At 47.5% G+C, this 27,337-nt stretch overlaps 1 protein-coding gene across 1 annotated transcript in view; it reads right to left on the bottom strand.

Moving 5' to 3' along the window:
• The window catches only part of LOC106587796 (cleavage stimulation factor subunit 3), a 63,381-nt gene extending 40,656 nt beyond the window's left edge, over window positions 1-22,725 (bottom strand). Inside the window, exons 1-10 of the mRNA XM_082969701.1 lie at window positions 22,525-22,725; window positions 21,552-21,653; window positions 21,273-21,368; window positions 17,065-17,097; window positions 16,167-16,264; window positions 15,906-15,972; window positions 15,762-15,796; window positions 15,542-15,668; window positions 15,332-15,409; window positions 15,063-15,225 (exon numbers count right to left, since the gene is read on the bottom strand). Coding sequence (XP_082825827.1) covers window positions 15,063-15,225; window positions 15,332-15,409; window positions 15,542-15,668; window positions 15,762-15,796; window positions 15,906-15,972; window positions 16,167-16,264; window positions 17,065-17,097; window positions 21,273-21,368; window positions 21,552-21,653; window positions 22,525-22,551 — 826 coding nt within the window. The 5' untranslated portion in view covers window positions 22,552-22,725. The remainder of the gene's footprint in view (window positions 1-15,062; window positions 15,226-15,331; window positions 15,410-15,541; window positions 15,669-15,761; window positions 15,797-15,905; window positions 15,973-16,166; window positions 16,265-17,064; window positions 17,098-21,272; window positions 21,369-21,551; window positions 21,654-22,524) is intronic.
• Window positions 22,726-27,337: the final 4,612 nt, after the last annotated feature.

The raw sequence follows: 27,337 nt of genomic DNA, 5'->3' as shown, positions 1-27,337 counted from the left end.
TATGAATTACTGTCCCCCCCATCACCACTAGCTACAGGAATCACTGTTCCCCCCACCACACACATACCACCACTAGCTATATGAAACACTGCCCCCCCCCACCACCACTAGCTACATGAATCACTGTCCCCCCCACCACACACATACCACCACTAGCTATATGAATCACTGAAACCCCACCACACATATACCACCACTAGCTATAGGAATCACTGTCCCCCCCCACCACCACTAGCTATATGAATCACTGTCCCCCCCACCACACACACATACCACCACTAGCTATAGGAATCACTGTCCCCCCCCTACCACCACTAGCTATATGAATCACTGTCCCCCCCACCACACACATACCACCACTAGCTATAGGAATCACTGTCCCCCCACCACACACATACCACCACTAGCTATAGGAATCACTGTCTCCCCCACCACCACTAGCTATAGGAATGACTGTCCCCCCCACCACCACTAGCTATAGGAATCACTGTCCCCCCCACCACACACATACCACCACTAGCTATATGAATCACTGTCCCCCCCACCACACACATACCACCACTAGCTATAGGAATCACTGTCCCCCCCACCACACACATACCACCACTAGCTATAGGAATCACTGTCCCCCCCACCACCACCAGCTACAGGAATGACTGTCCCCCCCCCCACCACTAGCTATACGAACCACATGTCCCCCCCATCACCACTAGCTATATGTATCACTGTTCCCCCCCACCACTAGCTATATGAATCACTGTTCACCCCACCACTAGCTATATGAATCACTGTTCCCCCACCACCACCACTAGCTATATGAATCACTGTCCCCCCCCCACCACACACATACCACCACTAGCTATATGAATCACTGTCCCCCCCATCACCACTAGCTATATGAATCACTGTCCCCCCCACCACACACATACCACCACTAGCTATATGAATCACTGTCCCCCCACCACCACTAGCTATAGGAATCACTGTCCCCCCACCACACACATACCACCACTAGCTATATGAATCACTGTCCCCCCACCACACACATACCACCACTAGCTACAGGAATCACTGTCCCCCCCACCACACACATACCACCACTAGCTATATGAATTACTGTCCCCCCCATCACCACTAGCTACAGGAATCACTGTCCCCCCCACCACACACATACAACCACATGTCCCCCCCATCACCACTAGCTATATTAATCACTGTTCCCCCCCCACCACCACCACTAGCTATATGAATCACTGTCCCCCCCACCACACACATACCACCACTAGCTATATGAATCACTGTCCCCCCCACCACACACATACCACCACTAGCTATATGAATCACTGTCCCCCAAACACACACATACCACCACTAGCTATATGAATCACTGTCCCCCCCACCACACACATACCACCACTAGCTATATGAATCACTGTCCCCCAAACACACACATACCACCACTAGCTATATGAATCACTGTCCCCCCCCACCACACACATACCACCACTAGCTATATGAATCACTGTCCCCCCCACCACACACATACCACCACTAGCTACAGGAATCACTGATCCCCCCACTACACACATACCACCACTAGCTATAGGAATCACTGTCCCCCCCATCACCACTAGCTATATGAATTACTGTCCCCCCCACCACACACATACCACCACTAGCTATACGAATCACTGTCCCCCCCACCACCACTAGCTATAGGAATCACTGTCCCCCCACCACACACATACCACCACTAGCTATATGAATCACTGTCCCCCCCCACCACACACATACCACCACTAGCTATAGGAATCACTGTCCCCCCCACCACACACATACCACCACTAGCTATAGGAATCACTGTCCCCCCCCACCACACACATACCACCACTAGCTATATGAATCACTGTCCCCCCACCACCACTAGCTATAGGAATCACTGTCCCCCCACCACACACATACCACCACTAGCTATATGAATCACTGTCCCCCCACCACACACATACCACCACTAGCTACAGGAATCACTGACACCCCCACCACACACATACCACCACTAGCTATATGAATTACTGTCCCCCCCATCACCACTAGCTACAGGAATCACTGTCCCCCCCACCACACACATACAACCACATGTCCCCCCCATCACCACTAGCTATATGAATCACTGTTCCCCCCCACCACTAGCTATATTAATCACTGTTCCCCCCCACCACCACCACTAGCTATATGAATCACTGTTCCCCCCCACCACCACCACTAGCTATATGAATCACTGTCCCCCCCACCACACACATACCACCACTAGCTATATGAATCACTGTCCCCCCCACCACACACATACCACCACTAGCTATATGAATCACTGTCCCCCCCACCACACACATACCACCACTAGCTATATGAATCACTGATCCCCCAACTACACACATACCACCACTAGCTATATGAATCACTGTCCCCCCCACCACCACTAGCTATAGGAATCACTGTCCCCCCCACCACACACATACCACCACTAGCTATATGAATCACTGTCCCCCCCACCACCACTAGCTATAGGAATCACTGTCCCCCCCACCACACACATACCACCACTAGCTATATGAATCACTGTCCCCCCCACCACACACATACCACCACTAGCTATAGGAATCACTGTCCCCCCCCCCACCACCACTAGCTATAGGAATCACTGTCCCCCCCCACCACCACTAGCTATAGGAATCACTGTTCCCCCCACCACACACATACCACCACTAGCTATATGAATCACTGTCCCCCCCCACCACCACTAGCTATATGAATCACTGTCCCCCCACCACCACCACTAGCTATATGAATCACTGTCCCCCCCCACCACCACTAGCTATATGAATCACTGTTCCCCCCCACCACCACTAGCTATATGAATCACTGTCCCCCCACCACCACCACCACTAGCTATATGAATCACTGTTCCCCCACCACCACCACCACTAGCTATATGAATCACTGTCCCCCCACCACCACCACTAGCTATATGAATCACTGTCCCCCCACCACCACCACTAGCTATATGAATCACTGTCCCCCCACCACCACCACTAGCTATATGATTCACTGTTCCCCCACCACCACCAGCTATATGAATCACTGCTCCCCCACCACCACTAGCTATATGAATCACTGTTCCCCCCCCACCGCCACTAGCTATATGAATCACTGTTCCCCCCCCCACCGCCACTAGCTATATGAATCACTGTTCCCCCCCCCACCACCACTAGCTATATGAATCACTGTTCCCCCACCACCACTAGCTATATGAATCACTGCTCCCCCACCACCACTAGCTATATGAATCACTGTTCCCCCCACCACCACCACTAGCTATAGGAATCACTGTTCCCCCACCACCACCACCACTAGCTATATGAATCACTGTTTCCCCACCACCACCACTAGCTATATGAATCACTGTTTCCCCACCACCACCACTAGCTATAAGAATCACTGTTTCCCCACCACCACCACCACTAGCTATATGAATCACTGTCCCCCCACCAACACCACTAGCTATATGATTCACTGTTCCCCCACCACCACCACTAGCTATATGAATCACTGTTTCCCCACCACCACCACTAGCTATAAGAATCACTGTTTCCCCACCACCACAACTAGCTATAAGAATCACTGTCCCCCCACCACCAGCTATATGAATCACTGTCCCCCCACCACCACCACTAGCTATATGATTCACTGTTCCCCCACCACCACCAGCTATATGAATCACTATTCCCCCACCACCACTAGCTATATGAATCACTGCTCCCCCACCACCACTAGCTATATGAATCACTGTTCCCCCCCCACCGCCACTAGCTATATGAATCACTGTTCCCCCCCCACCACCACTAGCTATATGAATCACTGTTCCCCCCCACCACCACTAGCTATATGAATCACTGTTCCCCCCCACCACCACTAGCTATATGAATCACTGTTCCCCCCCACCACCACTAGCTAAATGAATCACTGTTCCCCCCCCCCCACCACCACTAACTATATGAATCACTGTTCCCCCACCACCACCACTAGCTATATGAATCACTGTTCCCCCCTACCACAAGCTATATGAATCACTGTTCCCCCCCACCACTAGCTATATGAATCACTGTTCCCCACCCACCACCACCACTAGCTATATGAATCACTGTTCCCCCCCCACCACCACTAGCTATATTTATCACTGTTTCCCCACCACCACCACTAGCTATATGAATCACTGTTCCCCCCCACCACCACCACCAGCTATATGAATCACTGTTCCCCCCCACCACCAGCTATATGAATCACTGTTCCCCCCCACCACTAGCTATATGAATCACTGTTCCCCCCCACCACTAGCTATATGAATCACTGTTTCCCCACCACCACCACTAGCTATATGATTCACTGTCCCCCCACCACCACCTATATGATTCACTGTTCCCCCACCACCACCACCAGCTATATGAATCACTGTTCCCCCACCACCACCAGCTATATGAATCACTGCTCCCCCACCACCACTAGCTATATGAATCACTGTTCCCCCCCCACCACCACTAGCTATATGAATCACTGTTCCCCCCCCACCACCACTAGCTATATGAATCACTGTTCCCCCCCCACCACCACTAGCTATATGAATCACTGTTCCCCCCCACCACCACTAGCTATATGAATCACTGTTCCCCCCCACCACCACTAGCTATATGAATCACTGTTCCCCCCCACCACTAGCTATATGAATCACTGTTCCCCCCCACCACTAGCTATATGAATCACTGTTCCCCCCAACCACCACCACTAGCTATATTTATCACTGTTCCCCCCCCCCCCACCACCACTAGCTATATTTATCACTGTTTCCCCACCACCACCACTAGCTTTATGAATCACTGTTCCCCCCCACCACCACCACCAGCAATATGAATCACTGTTCCCCCACCACCACCACCAGCTATATGAATCACTGTCCCCCCCCACCACCACCACCACCAGCTATATGAATCACTGTCCCCCCCCACCACCACCACCACCAGCTATATGAATCACTGTTCCCCCACCACCACCACTAGCTATATGAATCACTGTTCCCCCACCACCACCACTAGCTATATGAACAACTGTTCCCCCTCCACCACCACCACCAGCTATATGAATCACTGTTCCCCCACCACCACTACCAGCTATATGAATCACTGTCCCCCCCACCACCACCACCAGCTATATGAATCACTGTCCCCCCCACCACCACCACTAGCTAAATGAATCACTGTTTCCCCACCACCACCACTAGCTATATGAATCACTGTTCCCCCACCACCACCACTAGCTATATGAATCACTGTTTCCCCACCACCACCACTAGCTATATGAATCACTGTTTCCCCACCACCACCACTAGCTATATGAATCACTGTCCCCCCCACCACCACTAGCTATATGAATCACTGTTCCCCCCCACCACCACTAGCTATATGAATCACTGTCCCCCCACCACCACCACTAGCTATATGATTCACTGTTCCCCCACCACCACCACCAGCTATATGAATCACTGTTCCCCCACCACCACTAGCTATATGAATCACTGCTCCCCCACCACCACTAGCTATATGAATCACTGTTCCCCCCCACCACCACTAGCTATATGAGTCACTGTTCCCCCCCCCCACCACCACTAGCTATATGAATCACTGTTCCCCCCCACCACTAGCTATATGAATCACTGTTCCCCCCCACCACTAGCTATATGAATCACTGTTCCCCCCCCACCACTAGCTATATTAATCACTGTTCCCCCCCCACCACCACCACTAGCTATATGAATCACTGTTCCCCCCCCCACCACCACTAGCTATATTTATCACTGTTTCCCCACCACCACTAGCTATATTTATCACTGCTTCCCCACCACCACCACTAGCTATATGAATCACTGTCCCCCCACCACCACCACTAGCTATAGGAATCACTGTCCCCCCCCACCACCACTAGGTATATGAATCACTGTCCCCCCCCACCACCACCACCAGCTATATGAATCACTGTCCCCCCACCACCACCAGCTATATGAATCACTGTCCCCCCACCACCACCACTAGCTATATGAATCACTGTTCCCCCCCACCACCACTAGCTATATGAATCACTGTCCCCCCACCACCACCACTAGCTATATGATTCACTGTTCCCCCACCACCACCACCAGCTATATGAATCACTGTTCCCCCACCACCACTAGCTATATGAATCACTGCTCCCCCACCACCACTAGCTATATGAATCACTGCTCCCCCACCACCACTAGCTATATGAATCACTGTTCCCCCCCACCACCACTAGCTATATGAGTCACTGTTCCCCCCCCCCACCACCACTAGCTATATGAATCACTGTTCCCCCCCACCACTAGCTATATGAATCACTGTTCCCCCCCCCCACTAGCTATATGAATCACTGTTCCCCCCCCACCACTAGCTATATTAATCACTGTTCCCCCCCACCACCACCACTAGCTATATGAATCACTGTTCCCCCCCCCCACCACCACTAGCTATATTTATCACTGTTTCCCCACCACCACTAGCTATATTTATCACTGCTTCCCCACCACCACCACTAGCTATATGTATCACTGTCCCCCCACCACCACCACTAGCTATAGGAATCACTGTCCCCCCCCACCACCACTAGGTATATGAATCACTGTCCCCCCCCACCACCACCACCAGCTATATGAATCACTGTCCCCCCACCACCACCAGCTATATGAATCACTGTCCCCCCACCACCACCACTAGCTATAGGAATCACTGTCCCCCCCACCACCACCACTAGCTATATGAATCACTGTTCCCCCACCACCACCACTAGCTATATGAATCACTGTTCCCCCACCACCACCACTAGCTATATGAATCACTGTCCCCCCACCACCACCACTAGCTATATGAATCACTGTTCCCCCACCACCACCACTAGGCTATATGAATCACTGTCCCCCCCCACCACCACCACCAGCTATATGAATCACTGTTCCCCCCCACCACCACTAGCTATATGAATCACTGTTCCCCCACCACCACCACTAGCTATATGAATCACTGTTCCCCCACCACCACCACCAGCTATATGAATCACTGTTCCCCAACCACCACCACTAGCTATATGAATCACTGTCCCCCCACCACCACTACCAGCTATATGAATCACTGTTCCCCCACCACCACCACAGGCTATATGAATCACTGTCCCCCCCCACCACCACCACCAGCTATATGAATCACTGTTCCCCCACCACCACCACTAGCTATATGAATCACTGTTCCCCCACCACCACCACTAGCTATATGAATCACTGTTCCCCCACCACCACCACTAGCTATATGAATCACTGTTCCCCCCACCACCACCACTAGCTATATGAATCACTGTTCCCCCACCACCACTACCAGCTATATGAATCACTGTCCCCCCCACCACCACCACTAGCTATAGGAATCACTGTCCCCCCCCACCACCACTAGCTATATGAATCACTGTTCCCCCCCACCACCACTAGCTATATGAATCACTGTTCCCCCCCACCACCACTAGCTATAGGAATCACTGTCCCCCCCACCACACACATACAACCACTAGCTATAGGAATCACTGTTCCCCCACCACCACCACCACCAGCTATATGAATCACTGTTCCCCCACCACCACTACCAGCTATATGAATCACTGTCCCCCCCACCACCACCACTAGCTATAGGAATCACTGTCCCCCCCACCACCACCACTAGCTATAGGAATCACTGTCCCCCCCCACCACCACTAGCTATATGAATCACTGTTCCCCCCCACCACCACTAGCTATAGGAATCACTGTCCCCCCCACCACACACATACCACCACTAGCTATAGGAATCACTGTTCCCCCACCACCACCACCACAAGCTATATGAATCACTGTTCCCCCACCACCACTACCAGCTATATGAATCACTGTCCCCCCCACCACCACCACTAGCTACATGAATCACTGCTCCCCCACCACCACTAGCTATATGAATCACTGTTCCCCCCCACCACCACTAGCTATGAGTCACTGTTCCCCCCCCCCACCACCACTAGCTATATGAATCACTGTCCCCCCCCCACCACCACTAGCTATATGAATCACTGTTCCCCCACCACCACCACCACTAGCTATATGAATCACTGTTCCCCCCCACCACTCGCTATATGAATCACTGTTCCCCCCCACCACTCGCTATATGAATCACTGTTCCCCCCCACCACTAGCTATATGAATCACTGTTCCCCCCCCCACCACTAGCTATATTAATCACTGTTCCCCCCCACCACTCGCTATATGAATCACTGTTCCCCCCCACCACTAGCTATATTAATCACTGTTCCCCCCCCCACCACTAGCTATATTAATCACTGTTCCCCCCCACCACCACCACCACCACTAGCTATATGAATCACTGTTCCCCCCCCCACCACCACTAGCTATATTTATCACTGTTTCCCCACCACCACTAGCTATATTTATCACTGTTTCCCCACCACCACCACTAGCTATATGAATCACTGTCCCCCCACCACCACCACTAGCTATAGGAATCACTGTCCCCCCCCACCACCACTAGCTATATGAATCACTGTTCCCCCCCACCACCACTAGCTATATGAATCACTGTCCCCCCACCACCACCACCAGCTATATGAATCACTGTCCCCCCACCACCACCACTAGCTATATGAATCACTGTCCCCCCCCACCACCACCACCAGCTATATGAATCACTGTCCCCCCACCACCACCAGCTATATGAATCACTGTCCCCCCACCACCACCACTAGCTATAGGAATCACTGTCCCCCCCACCACCACTAGCTATATGAATCACTGTTCCCCCCCCACCACCACTAGCTATAGGAATCACTGTCCCCCCCACCACACACATACCACCACTAGCTATAGGAATCACTGTCCCCCCACCACACACATACCACCACTAGCTATAGGAATCACTGTCCCCCCACCACCACCACCAGCTATATGAATCACTGTTCCCCCACCACCACCACTAGCTATATGAATCACTGTTCCCCCCCACCACCACCACCAGCTATATGAATCACTGTTCCCCCACCACCACCACCAGCTATATGAATCACTGTCCCCCCACCACCACTAGCTATATGAATCACTGTTCCCCCACCACCACCACAGGCTATATGAATCACTGTCCCCCCCCACCACCACCACCAGCTATATGAATCACTGTTCCCCCACCACCACCACTAGCTATATGAATCACTGTTCCCCCACCACCACCACTAGCTATATGAATCACTGTTCCCCCACCACCACCACTAGCTATATGAATCACTGTTCCCCCACCACCACCAGCTATATGAATCACTGTTCCCCCACCACCACCAGCTATATGAATCACTGTTCCCCCACCACCACTACCAGCTATATGAATCACTGTCCCCCCCACCACCACTACCAGCTATATGAATCACTGTCCCCCCCACCACCACCACTAGCTATAGGAATCACTGTCCCCCCCCACCACCACTAGCTATATGAATCACTGTTCCCCCCCACCACCACTAGCTATAGGAATCACTGTCCCCCCCACCACACACATACCACCACTAGCTATAGGAATCACTGTTCCCCCACCACCACCACCACCAGCTATATGAATCACTGTTCCCCCACCACCACTACCAGCTATATGAATCACTGTCCCCCCCACCACCACCACTAGCTATAGGAATCACTGTCCCCCCCCACCACCACTAGCTATATGAATCACTGTTCCCCCCCACCACCACTAGCTATATGAATCACTGTTCCCCCCCACCACCACTAGCTATAGGAATCACTGTCCCCCCCACCACACACATACAACCACTAGCTATAGGAATCACTGTTCCCCCACCACCACCACCACCAGCTATATGAATCACTGTTCCCCCACCACCACTACCAGCTATATGAATCACTGTCCCCCCCACCACCACCACTAGCTATAGGAATCACTGTCCCCCCCACCACCACCACTAGCTATAGGAATCACTGTCCCCCCCCACCACCACTAGCTATATGAATCACTGTTCCCCCCCACCACCACTAGCTATAGGAATCACTGTCCCCCCCACCACACACATACCACCACTAGCTATAGGAATCACTGTTCCCCCACCACCACCACCACAAGCTATATGAATCACTGTTCCCCCACCACCACTACCAGCTATATGAATCACTGTCCCCCCCACCACCACCACTAGCTACATGAATCACTGCTCCCCCACCACCACTAGCTATATGAATCACTGTTCCCCCCCACCACCACTAGCTATAGAGTCACTGTTCCCCCCCCCCACCACCACTAGCTATATGAATCACTGTCCCCCCCCCACCACCACTAGCTATATGAATCACTGTTCCCCCACCACCACCACCACTAGCTATATGAATCACTGTTCCCCCCCACCACTCGCTATATGAATCACTGTTCCCCCCCACCACTCGCTATATGAATCACTGTTCCCCCCCACCACTAGCTATATGAATCACTGTTCCCCCCCCCACCACTAGCTATATTAATCACTGTTCCCCCCCACCACTCGCTATATGAATCACTGTTCCCCCCCACCACTAGCTATATTAATCACTGTTCCCCCCCCCACCACTAGCTATATTAATCACTGTTCCCCCCCACCACCACCACCACCACTAGCTATATGAATCACTGTTCCCCCCCCCCACCACCACTAGCTATATTTATCACTGTTTCCCCACCACCACTAGCTATATTTATCACTGTTTCCCCACCACCACCACTAGCTATATGAATCACTGTCCCCCCACCACCACCACTAGCTATAGGAATCACTGTCCCCCCCCACCACCACTAGCTATATGAATCACTGTTCCCCCCCCACCACCACTAGCTATATGAATCACTGTCCCCCCACCACCACCACCAGCTATATGAATCACTGTCCCCCCACCACCACCACTAGCTATATGAATCACTGTCCCCCCCCACCACCACCACCAGCTATATGAATCACTGTCCCCCCACCACCACCAGCTATATGAATCACTGTCCCCCCACCACCACCACTAGCTATAGGAATCACTGTCCCCCCCACCACCACTAGCTATATGAATCACTGTTCCCCCCCCACCACCACTAGCTATAGGAATCACTGTCCCCCCCACCACACACATACCACCACTAGCTATAGGAATCACTGTCCCCCCACCACACACATACCACCACTAGCTATAGGAATCACTGTCCCCCCCACCACCACCACCAGCTATATGAATCACTGTTCCCCCACCACCACCACTAGCTATATGAATCACTGTTCCCCCCCACCACCACCACCAGCTATATGAATCACTGTTCCCCCACCACCACCACCAGCTATATGAATCACTGTCCCCCCACCACCACTAGCTATATGAATCACTGTTCCCCCACCACCACCACAGGCTATATGAATCACTGTCCCCCCCCACCACCACCACCAGCTATATGAATCACTGTTCCCCCACCACCACCACTAGCTATATGAATCACTGTTCCCCCACCACCACCACTAGCTATATGAATCACTGTTCCCCCACCACCACCACTAGCTATATGAATCACTGTTCCCCCACCACCACCAGCTATATGAATCACTGTTCCCCCACCACCACCAGCTATATGAATCACTGTTCCCCCACCACCACTACCAGCTATATGAATCACTGTCCCCCCCACCACCACTACCAGCTATATGAATCACTGTCCCCCCCACCACCACCACTAGCTATAGGAATCACTGTCCCCCCCCACCACCACTAGCTATATGAATCACTGTTCCCCCCCACCACCACTAGCTATAGGAATCACTGTCCCCCCCACCACACACATACCACCACTAGCTATAGGAATCACTGTTCCCCCACCACCACCACCACCAGCTATATGAATCACTGTTCCCCCACCACCACTACCAGCTATATGAATCACTGTCCCCCCCACCACCACCACTAGCTATAGGAATCACTGTCCCCCCCCACCACCACTAGCTATATGAATCACTGTTCCCCCCCACCACCACTAGCTATAGGAATCACTGTCCCCCCCACCACACACATACCACCACTAGCTATAGGAATCACTGTTCCCCCACCACCACCACCACAAGCTATATGAATCACTGTTCCCCCACCACCACTACCAGCTATATGAATCACTGTCCCCCCCACCACCACCACTAGCTACATGAATCACTGCTCCCCCACCACCACTAGCTATATGAATCACTGTTCCCCCCCACCACCACTAGCTATATGAGTCACTGTTCCCCCCCCCCACCACCACTAGCTATATGAATCACTGTCCCCCCCCACCACCACTAGCTATATGAATCACTGTTCCCCCACCACCACCACCACTAGCTATATGAATCACTGTTCCCCCCCACCACTAGCTATATGAATCACTGTTCCCCCCCACCACTCGCTATATGAATCACTGTTCCCCCCCACCACTAGCTATATGAATCACTGTTCCCCCCCACCACTAGCTATATTAATCACTGTTCCCCCCCACCACCACCACTAGCTATATGAATCACTGTTCCCCCCCCCACCACCACTAGCTATATGAATCACTGTTCCCCCCCCCCACCACCACTAGCTATATTTATCACTGTTTCCCCACCACCACTAGCTATATTTATCACTGTTTCCCCACCACCACCACTAGCTATATGAATCACTGTCCCCCCCCCACCACCACTAGCTATAGGAATCACTGTCCCCCCCCACCACCACTAGCTATATGAATCACTGTTCCCCCCCCACCACCACTAGCTATATGAATCACTGTCCCCCCACCACCACCACCAGCTATATGAATCACTGTCCCCCCCCACCACCACCACCAGCTATATGAATCACTGTCCCCCCCCACCACCACCACCAGCTATATGAATCACTGTCCCCCCACCACCACCAGCTATATGAATCACTGTCCCCCCACCACCACCACTAGCTATAGGAATCACTGTCCCCCCCCACCACCACTAGCTATATGAATCACTGTTCCCCCCCCACCACCACTAGCTATAGGAATCACTGTCCCCCCCACCACACACATACCACCACTAGCTATAGGAATCACTGTCCCCCCACCACACACATACCACCACTAGCTATAGGAATCACTGTTCCCCCACCACCACCACTAGCTATATGAATCACTGTTCCCCCACCACCACCACCACTAGCTATATGAATCACTGTCCCCCCCACCACCACCACCAGCTATATGATTCACTGTTCCCCCACCACCACCACCAGCTATAGGAATCACTGTTCCCCCACCACCATCACTAGCTATATGAATCACTGTCCCCCCACCACCACCAGCTATATGAATCACTGTTCCCCCCCCACCACCACTAGCTATATGAATCACTGTTCCCCCACCACCACCACCACTAGCTATATGAATCACTGTTCCCCCACCACCACCAGCTATATGAATCACTGTCCCCCCACCACCACCAGCTATATGAATCACTGTTCCCCACCACCACCAGCTATATGAATCACTGTCCCCCCACCACCACCACCAGCTATATGAATCACTGTCCCCCCCACCACCACCACCAGCTATATGAATCACTGTCCCCCCACCACCACCAGCTATATGAATCACTGTCCCCCCACCACCACCAGCTATATGAATCACTGTCCCCCCCACCACTAGCTATAGGAATCACTGTCCCCCACCACCACCACTAGCTATATGAATCACTGTTCCCCCCCACCACCACTAGCTATATGAATCACTGTTCCCCCCCACCACCACTAGCTATATGAATCACTGTTCCCCCCCCCACCACCACTAGCTATATGAATCACTGTTCCCCCCCCACCACCACTAGCTATATGAATCACTGTTCCCCCCCACCACCACTAGCTATATGAATCACTGTTCCCCCCCACCACCACTAGCTATATGAATCACTGTTCCCCCCCCCACCACCACTAGCTATATGAATCACTGTTCCCCCCCCCCACCACCACTAGCTATATTTATCACTGTTCCCCCCCCCCACCACCACTAGCTATATTTATCACTGTTTCCCCACCACCACCACTAGCTATATGAATCACTGTTCCCCCCCACCACCAGCTATATGAATCACTGTTCCCCCACCACCACCACCAGCTATATGAATCACTGTCCCCCCCCACCACCACCACCAGCTATATGAATCACTGTTCCCCCACCACCACCACTAGCTATATGAATCACTGTTCCCCAACCACCACCACTAGCTATATGAATCACTGTTCACCCCCACCACCACCACCAGCTATATGAATCACTGTCCCCCCCCACCACCACCTATATGAATCACTGTTCCCCCACCACCACCACTAGCTATATGAATCACTGTTCCCCCACCACCACCACCACCACCACCAGCTATATGAATCACTGTTCCCCCACCACCACCAGCTATATGAATCACTGTTCCCCCACCACCACCACCACTAGCTATATGAATCACTGTCCCCCCCACCACCACCACCAGCTATATGAATCACTGTTCCCCCACCACCACTACCAGCTATATGAATCACTGTTCCCCCACCACCACTACCAGCTATATGAATCACTGTCCCCCCCACCACCACCACCAGCTATATGAATCACTGTCCCCCCACCACCACCACTAGCTAAATGAATCACTGTCCCCCCCACCACCACCACTAGCTATATGAATCACTGTCCCCCCCACCACCACCACCAGCTATATGAATCACTGTCCCCCCCACCACCACCACCAGCTATATGAATCACTGTTCCCCCACCACCACTACCAGCTATATGAATCACTGTCCCCCCCACCACCACCACCAGCTATATGAATCACTGTCCCCCCCACCACTAGCTTTATGAATCACGGTTCCCCCAAAACACCTCTCTTAGTGATGAGTGTCTGGTCCTCTGTGCGGAGCGGGTTGCTCTTCTCCCATTGGATGTACTTCTTCCACATCTCCACCTGCACTGCCTCCTGGGGGGAGTTCTGGGGGGGCACCGAGGGGGCGTTCCTATCCAGACCCTTCATCACAGTCTCATATTCCTGAAGAGACGGTTTTACATCAGCTCACAATCATTAAATCATTTACCAGACAGTATGAATCCGTTTACCTCATCATAGTGTGTTTGTGTGTGAGTGAGTACCTTACCTTGGCCACTCTCCTAGCGTTCATGTAATCTCTGCTGCGGTCCTCAATCATCTTCTTGGCCAGATGTACGTTGATGCCCTGTTTGTACAACACCAGGCTACTTAGCACCACTGACAGAGGAGATCAATGGCACACGAAAGCAATGTTCTGCTACCCCTCATGTGGTTCCTTATTCAGCCCTCCATAGGGGTCATAGGTCATTGGTCTTACCTCCTCATACTTGCTGTAGTCTCTCCAGAGCTGCTCGATGTTGATCATGGGGTTCACACAGCCCCTCTGGTAGACCCTGCGCACCGCCGTGATTCGCTGGTTTTCAGCGTACGAACCAACCGCCTCCCTGGAAGGACACAAGACTAGGGAATTAGGGACTTGAAGTACCTTTTAATGGACGAAAACAACAACAAAGTATTGTGTTAAGAGCAGTACTTACACTCCTTTGAGGAAGTTGATGTAGTCCACCCATATCTGAGGGGAGAGCAGAAGAATTAGAGATCGTGGCTTGGAAACCCATTTCAGATTGCATATTTTTAACAAACTTGTTTTAACATTTAATTGCCAATATGCTTTGATTTACCTGGTAGGACATGATCTCCATGCCGATTTTATCCAGCGCAAAGTCATACGCCTGCGCCATCTTCTCTCTGGTGATGGTCAAGTAGGGCTGGGTTAGGACTTGTGTTAGATCACAATATCAAGACATGCACTGGGAACATTTGTCAAAATAGGGTGTTGTGTTATCACTGTGAAATGCATTGCTGAATGGTTAAGATTGTGTGTGAGCACATGAAGAGCCCGTCCCCCTCCAATTCCTTTCCTGGGTAACAGGTGAACCTACTTGTAGCTGGGTAGCTTTCCTTTGGTCTCTCGGACGTAGGAAAGGTAGCATTTCCACAGGTCGATGTGCAGCACTTTCATCAGACATCTCTGAAACAACTACAGTAGGAGGGAAGGGCCTTTTTTCAGTTTCACGTATTCAAAAACATAACGGTCTACTGAAAATTAACACTTCAGACAACAGTGTGCACTCAATCATTCCCCACTGTCATACTGAGAAATAGATACGCTGGGTGATTTGTAGTGTGTGTTTCCGTGTATAAAATGGGAAGTAGGGGATTCCCTCTAGGGAGGGCTGCCTAATAGAAAGTGACCTAATGCCTACCCCAGCAGGAGAACCAGTGGAACAGAGCTCACTGACAGACAGCAGCCACACTGTACCACAGCTGGAGATAAACAGCAGCGTACACAAGGGCTTTGCAACGCGCTGCTGCTATAAAAGACTGAACCCTCCTTGGTGAAAATGAGAGAACTGCTTTTCCTTTCAGTTTCAGGGGATGGTTAACAGACAGTACCAACATAGTAAAAACATCTGCACCAGACAGAAAAGTCTGAGCTGATAAGTGTTTAGTGTTGCCTGTGGGTTATCAATACATGTTCTGTGACTTAAACAAGTGGCAATAAACAATGATTTTCCACTCTTGTGAATTGTAGATTTACTGTTGTACTGCAGTAAAGCATGCGGCTACATTTTATGGGTTTGGCTTGATCCTTGATATATTACAGTGGTGACTTAAATGGCTTCTTCAGTTGTTAAGGGCAACACTGGATGAGTCAGAACCATGTTGGTTTCCATTAAGTGACAGGGAGGTGGAACCTCCCTTAGAATCAACCAACCATGGCAGTCTCAGTCCCCTGTAAGGCCAATGGGAGGGGACTTTGGTATGATTGGCACTCACCTTTTCTACCTTGTCATAGTTTTTTGCCTTGATCTGTGGACAGAGTGTAAACGAAGTGTTAATTCAACAGGCAGGTGTTTCCATTGTATATATGGACAAACAGGCATGCATGCAAACTCCCTCTGACACACACACACACACACACAATCCCTTTCAGATCAACAAAATGAATTTCACACAAGAAAGACCATTTCAAGATATATTTTGTAAGATATGGGGTTTATTCTCATTGTACATCATGGACCATACACGAGTCACATGATCAAGCAGTTGTAAAAAAAAATGGGTTTTGATGTCTAGACATTGTTCCATGGGGTAAAGATAAAGATAGTAGCTGTAAATGAATTAAATAACACATTTTCCCATCTGTGAATACCCACCCTTCCCAATAAACTGTAGCCTTAGAAAAATAAGCCCAATACAACTAGAAAAAGGACATTTTCATCAGCATATAAAAAGCAGCTAAGTATAATGAGAAACATCAATCTTTACTGGAGCTACCGGTTGGCCTGGCCCTGACAAAAGGCCTGTGTGGCAGGCACAGGACTCCCAAAGCAGCAGCCTAGCTGCATGTCCTGTACTGTAGGCCTTTTGTTGTTGCAATTGCAAGGCTAGTAGCTCCTAAAAATTTGACGACAAAACACACAGTAACAAGAAACATTCAGGTGTTTGAATGGGAGAATACATTTGAACTTGGAATAAATCCTGCCTCGATAATCCTCCATCTGCTTCTTTCCCTCATTGATTCTAAGAGCAATACAGCGGAATGTCACCAATTCCACAGGTTGGCTTTCATCTTATTGTTGTGCAAGCCACTTAACACAATCACTGATTAGAGGGGCTATCAAATAATGTGTCAACATTAAACATTGCCTAGGCCTCGGAGAGTATAGCTTGAATATAAGTACTTTTTCAGGAATAACAATACTCAGCACAAGAAAATAACTCATTCAATATGTATACATCTAGAGGTGGGAAGTATCATTGCAAGATTACAATGAATCATTTCACATTTGTTCAACAAGTCAGATCCTAAAGAGAACTAGGCCTATGTCAAATGTAGCCTATGGAATTGTAGTGTTAGACATGAAAAAGAACACTAGTTTTACACAGACAACATGAAACAAGATTGGTAATAAACAATGATTTATTGAAGTAAATCACTAGATAAATCAACTTAAAAATAATACACATTAGAGGTAACCCCAGCCTTGACAGCTGCAGGCATAGACAAGTACATCCCGTGACATGAGTGACATAGCTTTAGGTAGGCTACATAGATAAAATCTCACCTCGAGGGCAGACACGCACACCCACACAATCTGTAGCCAGCATACATTGTATGAATCTACAGCAGCCCATGGCTTTAGCACTCAATACCAATAGTTTCAGCCTCTCACTCAGTTGTTATCCCAGCTACAACATGAGAACCAGACTCTGAAGACACTAGAAGACAGACAAAGTCCACTAAAAGCACATTGTTACATTTCGGTGTAGGCAAACCAGTCGAGTGGGGAATTAAATATTAATCAATCCATCCAATTGTCTGAAATTGTTTAAATCTCAACCAAATAAAACACATTATATTAGTAATATGGGCTTTTATCAGGAAGTCACAACAATCCAGGCTACTTGAAAGACCCAGGCTTAAAAACCCAAGAGCAAGCCCATCAACACAGAAATACTTCCTTAGGCAAATGTTCAACATATCCAGAAAAATAGCTTCCACAACATTCAAAACTATTCCAGTTCTTCAACTACCATCAGTTCTCTATCAAATAAGCATTCACATTACAAGCACATCACTAGACCTACGACCTAACTCGCACTCGGCAGCCAACCAAAAAAAACATCAACTCGGAAGGTAACAGGCACAATTTATTTGTGGCATAATCAAGAGCACCAGGCCTAATGCATTCTTTAAAATGGGATTAGGTATGGGAATGGTTATGGGGAAAGGAGGTGGTTGTGAACTGGACTGCAGTAACCATCAACACCATAAAGAAAAAGATGCAATAAGTCACAGTACAGAATTCTGGTCATTTGTTTTATTAAACAGTATGCAATTTAAAATCACTTTCTCAACAAACCGCAGGGTACAGTCAAATTGAGTACAACGCAACTTATGCATTTCCTTATGCTTGTGCATGCACAGATCAACCACTTGAGTTCACCAAGATGACAGAAACTGTATTCAAACCAAGACAAAAACCACAAAGCAAGTGCAAAATGTGCCACAAAAGGTCAAATCTGACCCAGAACCAAGACAATGGTCCCCTAAGCTGCACCTGAACATAGTAGTCCTGCGATGTGTGAATTTACAAGTAAAACACCTGATTTCCCAATACCGGATTGTTCCTGTATAACTCTTTCACAAGCACACGTTATTTTCTTAAACGGTTAGTGAACGTATGATTCATTTTCTACACATTAGATCCAAACTAGAATGTTGATGTTACAGCAGTAAAGAAAAAGGTTACAACTACCATGTTATTTGACAGGTTGCGGTTAAGCTCAAAACAACCAAAGCTTAACAAAATGTATTTATTTCCAGGTTGCTCATGATGTTGAGGCAAATGAAACGGGGATAAAAAGACTACGGCGAGCTGGATTTGACTGCAGTCTAGATATAAATCAAAGGCTACCCAAACTGGAAGGGAAAAAAAACAATTGAATAGTTTTAATGCAAATGACCAACTTTTAACTATGGTACATATCTATAAACAAATGAACTCAACGGGTGGTTCAACTTTTACAGAATGACCTACAGGCTGTGCTAAATGCTGTTGAATGAGGCCATTCTAAGGTAGCAGTGTAAAGAATGGGAGAGCTTCTAGACTAAAAAACAATGTGCCCAACTCCTCACGGATGGGCACAGTGCAAATACTCCAGGGTCAAGTCTGATTGTATTCCAGTCACAATACACCAACAAATAAGGTGACGTCTGAACATTAGAGACTATTAGCCGATCTGGTATCAATCAACCCTCAGACAAGGGGTGTCCAATCCCAGTCTTGTAGGGCAGCAGTATGTGCAGGCTTTTCCCCTCTAGTCCAGAAACACAATTAACAGGGGGAAAAAACCCATTACCCAGATTCAACATGGAATCAGGTGTATTTGCACTGGGCTGGAACAAAAGCCTACATACTGCCAGACCTAGATGGGACACCATGTACAAGTCAATTCCTGTAGATGTGAAAGGAAGCTGTGGGTGTAAGAAGGGGGCTCCGTGAAGCATTACCTGTTCACATACTCCCACTCAATCCCTTCAATCCTACAGGAAGTGAGACATGGGCTTGATTTTAAACTGGGCACATGAGTTGGTCTCCTCCCCAGACTTCTGTTCACCTGCTGTAGACAGCCCAGAGCCCAGATGACTAGCTCGGATCAGAGCTGCGTGTAGTGGGCATCAATTAACGAGGCTAGGTCAGTCATGCTTTTAACTCACACATACTTACCCTTTATCCCCCTAAATAAGTGGATTACAAGCATCCATTTGTATGTCTAAAACTAATGGCATACTAATGAAATGATGGAGCTTATGTAGGGATGGGGTTTAAGGCTCATCTAAGATGTAGGCAATATGGCGTGATAAGGGTGGGGGGCAGGAATGGGAGCAGGTACCATCCACAAAAACCCAATAGATTTTGTAATTTGGGTGAACTATCCTTTTAAAAAGACATATTGGAGTAATGTGGATTCTTTGCTGGGTCAAAACCAGGGATCTACAATACTACAGCTTTCGTAGTAAACATAGGTCGCTTGTTGGGTGGTAGGGTAGCATAACTCCTGCTGGAAAAAAAGTTAAGTTGGACACAACATTCACTCATACGGTTTATGATCAAAAACAAAAATGACCTCAAAGAAATGACACAGGAGGCAATAAATAGACACGACAAGTGAATAAAAGGCTAAAGCACTCCAATACCATTAAAAAGTTTTAATGCTGTTGCAGATCAAACATGCAACAAATGCACTTAACCCCATTTAAAGATGTAGAAAATAGTTTTTTTGCCCTACTGAGGAACATACAGTCTGCGTCCTGAAAAATAAATGGTTAAGATATTAACCTAAACCCCTCGTACTTTTTTTAAATACCATTGAGATGAAGAGGACCTATTTGTTGTGTGAAAGTCAGATTGTTGATCCTGTTAGGATATGCACGCTCATGCACACATGTAGTTGTGAGAAATTGATAAAATATTAACCTCCGCTTCAATGAATAGTTTCCAGAATCTGCCCGAGCTTGGGAACTGGGCCACAAGTCGTTCATACGTCTTCCTTGCTTTGTCTATTGGTTGGTTCTAAAAGGGCAGAATGCATTTACATGTACACTTGTTGACAAACAAGTTGAAACAGTCCTATATGACACATTTGTAATTGTTCTGTTAGAGCCCCACCCACCACCCTCTTGATCCCCACCCTCTCCCTCCCTTGACCCAATCGATTACCCCAGGTAAGAGGAATGCAACCCTGAGTCACTAAACCTGTGCTTCTCGAATCAGAATGCTCCATGCGTCAAGGTCATATGGGTTTTCTTCCAACTTCTTCTCTGCTTTCTTAACCTTCTCTGGGATATACTCGGCTGCCTGCAAGACATAAAAATATGATTGGGGTTACAGACATGCATACACTGCAACAAGAGGTGGCTTGGGAAAACAAATCAATCAGGGTGTCAATATTATAGACAATTTTAAGAGTACATTTTAGAAGATCTCGTTTATAATAGACCTACTACACTTATTTCCAGTTTGGACTACTTTATTTAGCCACATAAGAAACCGAGTAGGACAAAGGCAGACACGATGCAATGCTTGCTTGCTTACATGGTTAGCTAGTTGACTACCAAGGTAGTTCGCTAATCATGTAAACATGTTACACAATTGCACAACTTCTAACACAGATAGCGTATAGAGTAAACGGTGCGCTCAACTGTTTAAATGCAATACAATGTGCACGCATTGCTGCATACACTTTGGCTAGTTACCTAGTTAGCGTAACAAATAGCGCGGCCCAAATGCAACAGTAATGTTACCTAGGTTGCTAACTTCAGCTAGCACGCGAAATTAACTAGTGTTTATTCTCAGCAACTAGTGTTGTTAGCATGACGTTCAGACCATATTAGGTCGTGTTATCTGTACAAACTAGTTGACATTAGTTGGTCGACTGACATTCATTTCTGACAAATCATTGGCAGGTTACCTAGTTAGTACATAATTAGCTTAGCCGCAGATCTCTCAAAAAGGCAACGTAATTAAGTAGTTAACTATTTTCCCTAAAATATTGTCAATAATGTGTGGTAGCTATGTAGAAAGCGCATCAAATCCATATATTCTATTTTAAACGGTATCTAGAGTGTAGGCCTAGCTAGCTAACGTCAGTGAACCACCATGCAACACGAGTGAAATTGTAACGTAGCTAACTAGCAACCGTTCGCTACAAACAACTGAAATGCTCTACCTGGTCGGCGGTTGCTTCCGTGGACATTACTGGTTACGTTTAGTGTACCTATATTACAAATGTCAACAGTATTTAAACATAGAAATATTCAATTAAAAACAGCTATATCGCATGACTGCACGACAACTCCAGTAGCTATGAACACAGTCTGCTCACTGCTGTGACTGGCCGTTTTCTCAAAATGGCGTGGTTGAATGCTCACTTCCTTATGTTCTGGAGGATGTAACCTCTACAGACAAAAAAAATCACATTTGAGGTTGCTCTGTACAGCATTTGAATGTTTTATATATATGTATGGATGAGACCAATATGTAGAGTACAAAAAAGCAATTGAATTAACACCTTTTAATCACTAATGTAATATCTTTCATAGGATATCTGGGTCATTGAATTAACACATTTGAATCACGAATGTGATTAATCTCTTTGATAGCTATGACAAAAACAGTACAGTATGAAGATAGGCAAAAACTGCTTCTCCAATAGAAATCCCCGATCACATTTGTCATGTCATGGCGACGATGACTAGCAAAGACGTCAAATCAAAGGCATTCCTTCGATATAAAGTTGTTTTTCGACGAAAATTAAAACGTGTCAGTTTGTCACTTTAACGAGTTGAGTAATAACATGTTCAACCACTCAAAACATTGGTTCGATTCTTGATTGTACCTTTAGATTTTGAGAAAATGAACAACTAAGGAATCATTTTTCACTTTTCTCATTGACTTCTCAAACTCCAGCCTGGTCTGTTTGGTCTGTTTTGCAAGCGTTCCCGGAAGTCTCGCGATGCGCCTCTAGGTTTAGAAACTCCGTGGCTATGACGTCTGGGTCCGAAAATTGTCTGCAGAGCTAGTTGTTGTAATGTATTTATAATATAAAATAAACATGAGCTGATGCACACCCAGAATAATAGTTTGTGTGGAGGTGCTGACTAACGGCGAATAAACTATGAACTATCAAAATAAAGAAAGTCGCACATTCCATGTATAATATCCCAGCAATTTAATGGGTATTTCAGGCACAGTGATGCCGAAACGTTGGTAAATACCCATTAAATTGCTGGGAGATTATACATGGAGTGTGCGACTTTCTTTATTTTGATAGTTTATAGTTTATTTGCCGTTAGTCAGCACCTCCACACAAACTATTATTCTGGGTGTGCGTCAGCTCATGTTTTTTTTTATGTAATATATTTTTAAGACAGCAGAGGGGGACAGAATGCAAATCAACACTATGACTAAATAAACAGACCCTATCAACCGAGCCCAGAGCTCATCATCATCCGTACACGTTCTGCTGTAATAGTAATAAAAAAACATTAGCTGCTGTAATTTGCACTCACTGCAGGCATTGCAATGCTCACTTTAGGAATGGTTAACGAGAGCAGGTCCATAGGGTGACTACAGGGTGTGAGACGACTGACTCCTTCACGTTTAACAGCCATGTCAACTGCAAGATAGTATATGGGAAGGATACCCTTTTTTTAGGCCTATACACACCATAGACCTACACCAAACAGCTGGTCAGGCCATTATGGTACAGACTTCCCACTCAATCCAGGTCTCTGCAGATTAACCTTTTCTTTAAAATGAACATTTATTTGCCTTTGATATTTTATGTTGGCAAGGTTGGGGAGTGACTGATTACATAATCAGTTACATTTAAACCTATTACAGAAAACTGTAACTAATCAGTTTTCTTACCAGCAAACATATTGTAATCAGATTACAGATACTTTTGAAAAACTAGATGATTACTTATTGGATTCATTTCAAATTCAGAAAGGAATGTAGGCTATATAATGAATTGAATTGAGTGCTATTTATTGGCCCCTAGGTTTGTTAGTGTGGTGCTACAGTGACAAAATATGTCAGAATTCTCTGCAAAGACTGGGGAGCTAAAGCCGCTGAACAGACAGATGCAAGGGCTTACAGGGCAGCGAGAGGGGAACCCTATAACCCTCCTCACACCTGTTGCCTTTACCAGCTGAGGCCACTGGCTGAGCCAAGCCAGGCCTAGAGTTTGGTTTGTCCCCAACGGTGGGGCTGGAGGCAGGGACAGGAGCTGTCACTGCCAGAGATGGGGGCTGGGATTGACAGTTGCCTCTTGTTGGATTTGGTTGCAGTTGAACCCCAATTGGCCACCTCAGACAGTGAGGACTCTCTTTGTCAGGCTGGTGCCTCCAGGCTGTTTGTGGATGTGCTGTGTATTTGCTTGTCGCTTTCAGGAAGAATAAAAAAATATCTGCAAGATTCCACTTTGTCTTCAGAACATTTCTAATAGCTGCTTTGGGTGGTCTTTGTGGAACTCTGCATTCAGATTGCGTGTGTGACATGAATGTTCTGAATTTCTGAAGAAACTGTAGAATAAACTTCTAGGGCTAGGATTGTGCTTTGTCTAAGTTTTGGCTCTGTGGTGAATCTATTTACTTAGTCTTGGGTACACCACTGAATCTTCTATTTTTATAGATCTCTTTTTGTCTATGACATGCCAATCATTGACGCAAACAGCAGAGACACAGTTATTAAGGATGAGCTGTAAGTCTAATCAGACAGATGAGTTGTCTATTCAGTCTTATTAAGTTCAATCTGCTGACCATTGCAGTGCTAGCTGTGCCACCAGAGACTCTGGGTTCGATCCCAGGCTCTGTCGCAGCCGGCCGCGCCCGGGAGGTCCTTGGGGTGACGCACAATTGGCCCAGCGTCATCCGGGTTAGGGAGGGTTTGGCCGGCAGGGATATCCTTGTCTCATTGCGCACTAGCGACTCCTGTGGCGGGCCGGGCACAGTGCACGCTGACCAGGTCGCTAGGGGTACGGTGTTTCCTCCGACACATTGGTGCGGCTGGCTTCCGAGTTGGATGTGCATTGTGTCAAGAAGCAGTGCGGCTGGGTTGGGTTGCGTTTCCGAGGACGCATGGCTCTCGACCTTCACCTCTCCCGAGTCCGTACGGGAGTTGCAGCGATGAGACCAGACTGTAACTACTACCAATTGGATAACACGAAATTGGGGAGAAAAAGGGAAAAAATTAAATAAAAGAATCTCCTGACCTCCAGACAGTGGCTCACCACACTATGATTCAGGTGCTTTCAGCTCCAATCCAAGAGGGACACGATGCTGGATCCTACTGTCCTCTCATCATCATTTGATATGGAATGAGGTGCCAGGTGACATGGCAATCTAGCACATCATGAATTAGTTAGTTATGTTGATCTAGGCCTATAAAGTGTTGAGTAGAGTGAACCAGCATACATTGTGGCCTTTGAGTGAGGACAGGACTTGACGGCCGCCTATAGCCTGGTCATTGCTGTTTAGAAATGAATGAGACTGTTGTCGATGATACATTTTCCCCTACCCTTTAGCTGGCAGTGCCCAGCACATGGATGATCGGTCAAAAACTCAACCAAATCAGACTTAGCCAGGCTATACTCAGAGATTTTATTTCAAGTGCCAGACCAGATGAGGCAAGCAGATGGTTCTGTCATTTTCCAAATATATGTGAAAACAGGCTGGACAACTATGAAGCCATTTGACCAGCCATGTGTTACCAGCTGACAGGAGACTAATCTTTGCCACCAGGAGATGGCAAACTTTTTAAAGTCTGTTAACCCATTCAACACTAAGTCCATAGAACACTTCCTTTGTCCAATATCAATCAGTGGAACAGTTATGTCAGCTGGAATGCATGATGAAAATAGAGATTGGTTAAAGGGAATTGTTATTTCATGTTGCCTCACTTTAGTTTGGTGTGGGGAATCTGCAGAATTCTTCGACAGTTTTTTTGTGAATGGCTTTTTATGCTTCATGCAGTTCCTGACAGCTGGACAGAGCAAGATGTCTGAGACAAACATGAACAGTTGCTATGGCAATCATATTGTCCATGTGCCTATACTGTAGTGTTATTGTAAGGCAGCATGTCAGATGTTTGTACATTTATGTCTCTGCCTTTCATTGGTGTATCTGCAGTGGTGTATGAGGAGATACATTGAGTTGATGTCAATGACATCATGCAGAAAGAGTGGGCTTAAAGCTTTATTTTGTTTTGCTCCCTGAGACCATGTACAAAACAAGCCCAATTGCAAACCCACGTGTATCTTTAGGAGAGAATACCATTTTAGAGTATTTCCAACCCCTGAAACCGTTCTTTCCCTGCAGTGCCTCATGTACTGCGGAGTTGGTCACTGTGGTAATGGCAGCCATTGATATTTGTCCATGTAACTCATTTTAGCATTTTCCGTTATGTACACTGAATTCCAAATAAGGAACCATCGACAACAACATGTTCTATAGAAGGACCTTTTGAGAAAGAAGAAGGCAGTTTCCTTGGTAACTTGCATATCAATGATCCCTCCTCCAATGAATACCTTGGAGGAAGATACAGTTGGTGACCATCAACACATTTGTGGACTATTGTACAGTATGGCCCAAAGAAGATAACACACATTATTTAACAAGACACCGGTGAAGTTTTATAAAAAAATAAGTGTGAACATTTTGCTGGAATTTAGAAATACAAAAAAGTATGAACATCTCTATAACATGTCACAGTTGTAAACCTAGAAAGAAATCAGCCAAACATTCACAACTGTACTGAACAAACATGAGAATGGATTTGGAGAACAAGGGACTAATAGTCCCATTGGAATAGAAATAGATTATAAATATTATGAAACACCTTTAGAAAAGCTTCAGAAATATTTTTATTCAGTATGTATAATCTTTTAACGCATATCAGTATGGACAATTTCGAATTTAATGACGTTTCTGTATTACTTGTCTTGAAGCATATTACTTTAAACAGGCACCTACATTGCA

Source organism: Salmo salar, chromosome 26, assembly GCF_965601325.2.
Source record: "Salmo salar chromosome 26, fSalSal1, whole genome shotgun sequence".
NCBI lineage: Eukaryota > Metazoa > Chordata > Actinopteri > Salmoniformes > Salmonidae > Salmo > Salmo salar.
This window is presented reverse-complemented; position numbering and strand designations above follow the sequence as displayed.